Source organism: Nicotiana attenuata, unplaced genomic scaffold (assembly GCF_001879085.1).
Source record: "Nicotiana attenuata strain UT unplaced genomic scaffold, NIATTr2, whole genome shotgun sequence".
NCBI classification, from domain to species: domain Eukaryota; kingdom Viridiplantae; phylum Streptophyta; class Magnoliopsida; order Solanales; family Solanaceae; genus Nicotiana; species Nicotiana attenuata.
In genome coordinates, this window is record NW_017674866.1 from 2,757 (window position 1) to 12,711 (window position 9,955).

General features: G+C 38.1%; 1 protein-coding gene across 1 annotated transcript; it reads left to right on the forward strand.

Moving 5' to 3' along the window:
* The first annotated feature begins 298 nt into the window (after positions 1-298).
* LOC109219382 lies at positions 299-8,901 on the forward strand. Its single transcript, XM_019383825.1, has 8 exons — positions 299-523; positions 1,314-1,619; positions 2,435-2,634; positions 2,765-3,115; positions 3,226-3,426; positions 5,258-5,328; positions 8,061-8,200; positions 8,419-8,901. Exons 1-8 carry the CDS (start codon positions 448-450, stop codon positions 8,739-8,741), a joined length of 1,668 nt encoding a protein of 555 aa, XP_019239370.1. The 5' UTR covers positions 299-447; the 3' UTR covers positions 8,742-8,901.
* Positions 8,902-9,955: the final 1,054 nt, after the last annotated feature.

The window sequence follows — 9,955 nt, forward strand, 5'->3', positions numbered from 1 at the left end:
CTAGGGTTCATTGCTTGGTGGCTAAGCCACCCTCTCCCTATAAATAGAGGGTTCTATTCTATTGTAATTCATCCCAAATCAATAAGAATTCTCTCTCTACTTTTCTCTGCAATATTCTTCTTCTTTTATTGTTCATAACATATTTTTATTAGTTGAAGCGGTTATTTGGGATAATTTTCTGAAGCTATTTCCTATAGACAGAATGAGGATCGGGCTAGTGGGCCTGTTTAGCCCAATATTTGAATGTTAATGGATTTGATTCGGGCCCGCAACTTAGGTGCTGAAATTTTCTGACCATATCGCCCTTATTAACTAGTCGTAATTTCTTAGTACCATTTTTGACACTTTAACCGCCTAGACGGAATACACCGACACGCCGCCGCATCGGAGCTCCATCGGCCACCGCCTTTTGACAAACCCCGCTATGTTCCAAACTTTGGGGTTCATATGCATGAAGGTGTATATGTTCGTGTATCAAAAATGATGGCTTATAAATCCACGAAGCGTTTATTTAATAACACAGGTTCTGAAGTTTTTTCTTCGGCAATTTTTCCTTTTTGAGTGAAAAATATTTTCTGGAAATATATTTATTAGTAATGATTTATAATGACATTAGCAAATTGGATAGTGATGAAACTTTGAGACTGAGTATTAAAGATTTATAATAATTCCATGTGTTAGTTGGAGCTAGTAATAAGAATCTAAGAGTTGAGATAATTGTAAAGAAAAATGTTTGTTGTCAGCAGCATAGTTTTGTCATTCTAGGATAGAGTGTTAATCAATTTAGACAATCCAACTAGTTTGAGATTGAGGCGTAGCAGATATCATTGTAGAGTATCATCCATTTTTGTTTAATAGAGTAGAATTGATGTAAAATTTTCATATAGTGGAACGACCTTTACTAATCTGGAACCAATGTGTAGTTGATTAATTGATAAAGTATTCGCGCATTCTTGTATGAGGGGTACTGAACGGGAGCCTTGGAGCACGGTAAAATTGTTTTAGTGTGACCTGGAGGTCACGGGTTTGAGCCGTGGAATGTGAAGCTTGCGTCAGCGTAGGCTGCCTACATCACACTCCCTGGGGTGCTCCTTGAACCCTGTGTGACGGGATGTTTCGTGCACCCGGCTGCCCTTTCTTGTATGACGGGTATTCTATTTATGAAACATTGATCTGAATCGGGATTACCTGATGGGGAAAGTGGATTCATAGAAAGCAGATATGGTTTGTGTGCGTGCTAGATAAATAGACTACTGAAATTATAATGTTTTTACTTGTTAATATGGTACCTAATTTTGATTCTGATCTGGCAGATTTGAGGATTATTATCTCAAGGAAACAGGAGTTCTGTCAGAAGTTTGTGTACAATATTCTTAGCCGGTGTCAGTCACATTGGTCCAATTCTGAGAAGGCGTCCTATAGTGGCTTCAAAGAGGGGAAGGAAAACTACCAAGTGACAGAGAAACCTGAAGAAAATAGCATAGGCCATGGTCCTCGGCAAAGTAGTTTCAATGTTGTCAATGATGATTTAAATAGTAATAAGTGGAAGTTAGAACTTGCTTGGCTCTCTAAGGCTCTTGAACCTGCTGTTCAACTATGTAGATCGGTTCTGCCAACAGGTATTTTTCTCTATGAATGCTCCAGTATTTTGGAACCTTCAGGAGTTTGATACTGGTTATCTTGTAGAAGGGTGACTCAACAAGCAGTATCTTTGTATTTTTACAGTATCAGCTTGATACTGTTTTTAATAAAATCTTCACCTTATCAACAAAAAAAATAAGCACATTGCTCTTGGCATGTCAAATGAACATTAGACTGTACCTCAGTTTATTTGTGGCTGCCCATGTTTTAGTTTTGACTTTATACTCCTTAATTTTCACTTTTAATATGACTTCTAACCGCTAAATATAATATTCTTTTATATTATCAGACATTATAAAGATTGGGGTGATAATTGGATTTGTACAATTGCAATAGCTGGCTTCAAATACATGGCGTGAATCTACTAGTCACAATGTCGTGAAATTTAAATCTTATTTAAAGGTTTCGAAAACCATTTAAAAGAGTTCAGTATATTGGTGATTTAGAGAGGAAAAGTAAAGGAAAAGGAGTTTTAAGTTGTTACAATCAACTTGTTATTCCATCAAAGGACTTTAAAGGTTCAGGATTAATTGGAGACTTAGGAAATTCAAAATCAATCTCAGGTTTGGGAAGTCAATCCTTTTATATCCTACCAAAATTAGCTCTGGTTAGTGGCTACAGTTGCTGATTCTGTAAAAGGGTTTTAAGTCTTTATAATCAACTTGTTATTCCACGAAAATACATTAAAAGGTCAGGATAAATTTTGACTCCTGAGAAATTTAAAATCAATCTCAGGTTTAGGAGTCAATCCTTTTGTTTCCTACTGAAAGTTGATTCTGTATTTCCGTTGCAGGAAATGTAATCGGAGACAAACTTCCACCAACTAATAGGTCTCTTGCAGAGATATTTGCCAGCATTCAACGTAGTAAATTGGGACTCCAGGATTGGAGTCTAAGTGATCTTACCATAGGCTTATATCTCATATATCTCCAGCAGGCATCAACCAGTGCTGTTGAAGATGTTAAGGGTGAAGAAATATCATCTGAGCTGATAGTAATCACTAATTACCAGAACCTTTGTAGTAAAAGTGTTTGGTATTCTGTCTAGTTTTGCCTTTGTTAATGTCAATTTTCCTGTCTGTCATCAATTTAAAACTCTAATGAAGATGAGCCTTTTTGGTTAGGTGCAAGATCTCATCTACCACCTCGAGCTGGCTAAGGGGTCTTATAAAGCCAACCCTGCTGCTATTGCTAGGAATACTATGCTTCGAGAAAGCAATGTTATCAAATTCATAAAAAGTTCCGATGTGTTGAGGCCTGGATATTATATGGGAATTGACCATCGGAAGAAACTTGTGATTCTTGTAATTCGTGGAACTCATACTGTGTATGATCTTATAACTGACATTATTTCTTCAAGTGATGAAGAAATCACATTTGAGGGTTACTCTACACACTTTGGAACTGCTGAGGCTGCTCGTTGGTTCCTTAATTACGAGCTGGACACCATAAGAAACTGCCTGAAGAAACACAAGGTGGACCTCTTATCATTTTGCTGTTTGTTTTCCTAGAAAGTTTCAGGTTTAGTTCCCATGTGTATATAAATATAAAATATTCCCATTCAGTGAGACTTATTCATATACAGGGATTTAGGTTAAGGCTGGTGGGTCATTCCCTTGGAGGTGCAACAGCTTCATTGCTTGCTATCATGCTTCGTCAAAGGTCATTCCAAGAGCTTGGGTTTAGCCCTGATATTGTATCAGCGATCGGATATGGTACTCCCCCATGTGTTTCTAAAGAACTTGCTGAAAATTGCTCTGAATATGTCACAACGGCAGTTATGCAGGTCAGTAACCGATAACTCTGTTGGTTTTTGGATAAAGATATTTTCATAAGGGATAAGGTTCAAAATTTCCCCTTAACTAGACGAAAAGGTCTAGATATGCCCTCCATAATAGCTGGGGTCAATGATGTCCTTGCTATTATGGCTTATAGTTTAACCTTTTTTTATAGACGGCCCTTCCTTAGAAACTAATTAGAATTTAGCCATTGATTAATATCATTAAAATAGGAGAAGGCCACGTGTTCATCACGTGGCTAAAAAATAAAACCATCTTCTTCCATTTTTCTAGCACTACCTTCGTCAAGTGACGCTGGCAGTCAGCAGAAATCGCCATCGTCATTTTCCATCTCTCCATTACCACTTTAAAAAAGCTCTAACCATTCACCTTTTTGAACCGTTCTCTGCATTTTTGCGTCGGCTTTCTCCTCCCAAAAAAGCACTAAATTTAACCACCACCGCATTGCAATAAACCACACCCAGCCGCTGTCCTTCTCCATTAAAAATCACCATGCTTCTACAACCACCTAACCAGCCCACCATTAGCTACTCAGAAACTTGCAGCAACCACCTTCCGACACCCAAGCCCTCATCTCTTCATCACTCCACCCAAACACTTCAATGAGTCACCACCAGTTGATGGGTCACCTCCAATTTCGCATTTGGCATTTTTCAAGCTAAGCGTTTCTCTATGTGGGTTAAACTAAGGGTCTGAAATTGATTCTTTATCACTAGTTTTGCTGTTCTTCTTCCAATTATAAAGAAGACAAGAGCCGAGTCACTGAATCTAGAATGAAGTACCTGAACACACCCCTGTGACGTCCTCGCTATTTGTCGCCGTGAAGCGCGCACTGGATTGCTCCTCTGTTTTGGCATAGATTTTGACTAAGCCTCACCTGCAATGGGCAACATCTATGTACCCCGTGACACTGCAGCTCTTCGGTTACCTTTGACGGCTAAATTCTCTGAATACCGTATCTATTCAACAGAATTATGCCAGGGGCAACATCACCAAGCCGATGCAAAGGGTAGGCATTACCATTTCAACCTCAGTACCGTGTCAAACTCGGCATTACCATTTTCAAACTCAGTACCGTGTCAAACTCGGCATTACCATTTTGAAGCTCTTCTGTGTAATCATCTCCAACGACGAATGCCCCAAAGTCCGAATTTCAGCATTCAATTCTGTCCAAAAAATCTGAATTCCTTTATTAGAAACCATAACTTGACTGAAAATCCAGCAAATTGTTCGCACCTTCAAGTTACCATCTTCTCTGTCCCACCTTCAAGAAAACGATCTTATATTAAAATGTAAGAAATAATTTTAGAAACATTTTCTTTTTGAGAAATTGAAGTGTAAGTATATACACATACATTACATACATACATACATACATATAGGTTGTGCATATAGGCTTCAAGTTAGAGAGGAAAGGGAATAAGAATGACCGACATGGGGGTTGGGTGAGGAGGTTGCCGAAAAGGGGGGAAATGGGGTAAGGGATCCCGGATCCGGTAAGAGGTGGGGGTGTTATAAGGGTTGGATTAAAACCGCAAATATGGCAATTGATAGTGCTAATTAGTTGGATTAGAGATAACTAGTCTCTATTTGTTTCCCTTTAGTCAATAAGGGTAAATATGAGCCACTTTGTTAACGGCAAGACATTATTGACCCCAACTATTAACTGAGGGAATATCTAGACCATTTCGTATCATTCAGGGGCACATTTGACCCTTCTCCTTTTTCATAATAAATGTGACTATGGAGCACTGGAGCAGAATCTGTAGAACCTATTGTTAACATTTGATTGATTCTTTTCATGTTTTACAAATGCAGGGTGATATAATTCCAAGGCTTAGTGTCACCTCTCTCACGAGACTTAGGAATGAAATTCTTCAAACTAACTGGTAAGCAAATGTATCGTTAAATGGTCCTAGGATCTTCTTAATCATTGCTTTGAAGATACACGAAGCTGCATCTTTAGGCCTCCGTTTGCATATTGCTGTGCTTCTTGCTTATCATGCATTTTCTTTTCTATTTTTGTTCTCCTGCTTGTATAGAGATGGGTTTTCTCTTTCCTTTAGCGACTGTCTATCAATAGTTAAAGCAAGGACCAACTATCTTATTTGTACAATTCCCGACTCGTACAGTGACTGGTTTTTCAAGTGAATGATATAAAGACTACATCTACAACATTAGTGACAACATCTACAAAACTAACCAAGTTGTCTTTTTCCTTTCCTTTTTCCCTTACGAAATTACTGTGCATAAGAATTTAGATGGAATATCTATAGTTTCTTTCTACCATTCCTGATGCCTGGACTCTACTTTTTTTTTTTTTTGGTAAGGTAAGCTATGATGCCTGGATCATACTAGATCTCCAGCTTGAATGAGTCAGTCAATTTTGTAGGCTGTCACTGGCAAAAGTAGCTGGTTGATACTTACATGAAATACCCAAATGATGAAATATTCTATAGTTTCCTGCTACGTGCGCAGTACTTTACAACTCAAAAAGCCAACTCTATGTCGTTTAGTCTGATTTGGTTAACTGGGCCAAGGATGATGCCATGTCCGCGAAAAGTTCATGGCTATATCAGGGCTTCTCTGCCTTATTGGTGTAAAGCTTTGTATTTTTGCGTCATAGTTTAGGATCCACATAGACTGCTTACTATTAGGCATATCTTTAAGCACCCAAGGTGTAAAGATATGATCAGTGACGTTAGTGACACATGATAAGATCAATATCCAAACAAGATCTTGATGGGTCCCACTCCGGCACGATTTCTCTCCCCTTTGCCTGGTTGAGCTATTGCTCTGTCTGGATATAGATAACATAGTCCATCTGCCGTACTTTAGTCATCTCTCTCTCTCCCTCTCTCTCTCCAGCTTTCAACACTCCTACTGGCAAAACTACGAAGTCAAGAAGAATTGATGGACCTGACCTTGTTTTCACTAGAAAAAAACAATTATAAGAAACGCATGTCCATTTTCGAGTTAATAAGAGCTATTATTGGGATGGAGATGAACTTATACAGGTATTTCTAGTTGACTTTTGGAGCACCCACTAGGTTTCTGTTAGTATAAAGGGATTGGATATCATTCTTAGAGAACCATGTTGTGTATGTTCTCTACTTTTTTTGTATAGAACTGCTTATATATGAGCTGGTTTCCTACAACAATAAATTCGTTCCTTTATCAAATATATATGGTTAAGTTCAAAAGATATAAGGTTATTAGCTCACATTCTAGTAAAGAGAAACAGTCCATTTAAGAGAAGAGGTAAAATTTGCTGGGACGAAAGAAAAAGGAAATTGGGTTACTTTATCGTGACTATTAGAGTAAAAGGAACCTAGTTCATTCATGCTTTTATGTTCATAGGATTTTTAATTGCTAATTTGGCTAGATGATGTTCTTGTTTGTAGCATTAAGTCATCCTTTAGACATTATTTACACTAAATAGATGAGAGAGCTTAGCCCTCTGGGCTCTGGTTCAATAGTAAGCATGCAACGCCTGAACTGTGGTTAGGCGCACGTCACAAGTTTGAACCCTACCAGTGGCTGAAACTTGGTGTTTAAGTGGGATCAGGGTAGAGGGGTGGGCCAATATTATCCTGGGTTCCAAACCTGTGAGCACAATTGGGATTGAGCTAGCTAACTCACAGGGGATTTCTCAGTTATATGTCTATGCTCTAATTTAAAAGATTAAGTTGCAAGAAAGAGGATATTTCTTTTTATTTGTTTTAGGTCTTCGACCCGTTTCTCACATGCCGGACTTAAATCTTTTTCCTGGTCCAAGCACGTCAACCATATTTGTTGACGGGTGGCGCTGAGACTTGAACCCAGAACTTTTATCCACTTTGATACCATGTTGAATTGTTTGAACTAACTGATCTCAAAATTCAAAGTTATCAGAGGAGATGTTTTTATTTGTTTATTTTAGGTTTTCAACATTTAACAGTAATTATTTTTTTTTTAATGTTAAAGTTTTCAACATTAAAATTTATGTCAATGCATTAGTGCCTTATCTTTTTGGAGGTGTGGGGGGCTAGAAGAGAAAGGTGTGGGCCATTTGCATGTAGTAGTCTATTTCCTCTTTTCCCTCTCTTTTCTCTCTCTTTTTACAAGCTCAGATTTGCTAAAAGGATTTGTAATATCCACTCTGGAGCTTTTACCTTTATTGTTTTAGATATTTATTGACCCATGGTGACTTGAATTCATCCAAGTCCACTGGGACTTTAATTTACAGTATTGGTTTTAGTTAAAAGGATTGAAGGAAACACAAAATATAGTTATTTGGCATAAGAAAATCAATTATACAAAGTCAAATTAAGGGTAAGGGGTAGCTCTACTGGTTTCCTTTAGCAAGAGGTTGCAAACCTATTTTAGCAACACTAGGAAGGGTAATCCATAAGTTCTTATACATGCAGGGTGATAATGTGACTTTTACCTCTTAAACAAGAATAAAAAGCACTACTTTGAGGAGACAGTTACGATGGTCGTATGTCACTTTCCTTATTTCCATCTTTTACTACCTTCGGGTTTGGGTGGTTTTGTTGTTGGCAGCTGAGGAGGTGGGTGGAAGGTCTATAAATGATAAGATCCATGCTAATCTTTGTCTTTCCTGTTGTTTATTGGACAGGGTTAGTGTTCTCCAGAAGGAAGACTGGAGAGGTGTCATAGATTTGTTCACAAATGCGAAGCAGGTTGTGTCTTCTGTGCAAGATGTTGCTTGGAAACTTGCTGATTATACTAAATTGCCAGGCAATGCAAAGCACTCTGGTATGGGAGAGACGTCGATTGATCAAATGTTCTGTGACATTTGCATTTTTTCGTTTTCATTTATTTACTTTTCTGGGTCTGGAATAAAAGTTGTTTTTTTGGGGGGGGTGGGGGGGGGGGGGGGTAGGGGGGCGGANGGGGGCAGCTGATGTGTTGTGTTGTGTCTGTTTTCAATTATGTTAATTACATATCCTTTCAATTCTCCTCTACGTATTCAGATAATTCTGGAGTTCAGCCTACCTCCAAGCCACCGGGCAATGCGACTTCTCTTGTTAGACGGGAAGAGGCTGGTAGCAAAGTAGCTGATGAGTTGTTTGTGCCGGGAAGTCTCTATTATCTAAAGAGGAACGCAGATGCTAGAATCAATGGAGACAGTGGCGAATATTTCACTCTTTTGAAGAGACGCCCAGGTGAACATTTTCAGAGAATACTTCTATCAAGCAACATTATTTCTGACCACAAATGTGAAGGTTATTATTATGCCTTAAGAGACGTTCTAAAAGGTTTGCCTGGTTCTCCTGATGAAGCTATTTTCAGATGAATACCTATTTAAACCTGTAAAACATTGTGTAAACTACAGTTTTTTTGGTACTTCAATAATCCTCAGAAATGTTCCCTCTTCTTATATGTCCCAAGTTCCCTGATATGGTAAAGGGAATTTTGGTACTTCTCAATAAATTTGATCCCAAATTTGTTCATTAGTCTTTTTGTTCTCTTTGTACCCTCTAATGCTTGCTCACATCTTTGAGTCGTGTCCTAGGGAAATTCAGTTGTTTTCTAGGGGTCATAATTGCTATAGTAGTGTCGTTGAGTTTGTACTTTAATCGACTCATAGTTAATTTGTATCGGGAAAAAACTGAATTTAAATATTGAAGGTGACGTGTCATGACACGTGGACCGGTCAAATAGTCAAAACGTGGTAATCAGTTAGAAGACACGAGCAACAACAGACGCGGGAGAGAAGATACTTAAAGGCACGAACTATTATTCAAATGAAACGAGACTCGTACCTGTTCGAGTCATTTAAAGTTCGAAGATCAGAAGAAATTGGAGACATGAATCTGATAGCGAAAAAGAGTCCAAATTCAGCATTAAATGCCAAATACAGGTATGGCGAACAAAAGCTTGAAAGAGCGTTATTTTGACTTTGAGAGCCAAAAAGCTTTTGCAGAGCCTCATTCTTCCCCATTGGTTTCAACATTTTTCGAATTGAAGGCCTGACATCTGTTGTAAGATCCATCAGGGAGTGCCTTCACGGGGACCTAGTTCGTGAGAGCCAACCTCGTGCGTCAGAAAGAACCTTGTGGGGAATCTCCCTGAAGTCTATTGGATTTGTCTGAATTTTGGGTTTCCTTGAGTGTTGGTCATTGTTGTTGTCATGATTTGATGCAATCAAAAAAATTAGATTGAGATATGCTTTGATTATCAGATTTCGTAACGGAACCAATATTGTAACCAAAAATTAATTTCAGGTCAAAATTTTAATCTTAGAAGAACTGTGGTTATGATAATCGGAAAAAGTGTATAAAGAAAGAAATTTTGAATATATAATCAGAAAGCAAATTAAAACAAAGTATATTCCAGTAGTGTTTTTCGTGGAACTGGCCCTACAGATGTTTGATGACTTCCTCTTTTTATAGTATAATTTTTAAGAGAAAGTTGTAATGCCTTTGCTTTAATGAGCAATCACGAGCAATAAATGATATTGAAGGAACGTTACTCAATCATTCATATTAAATAACAAATTCTCTTAAC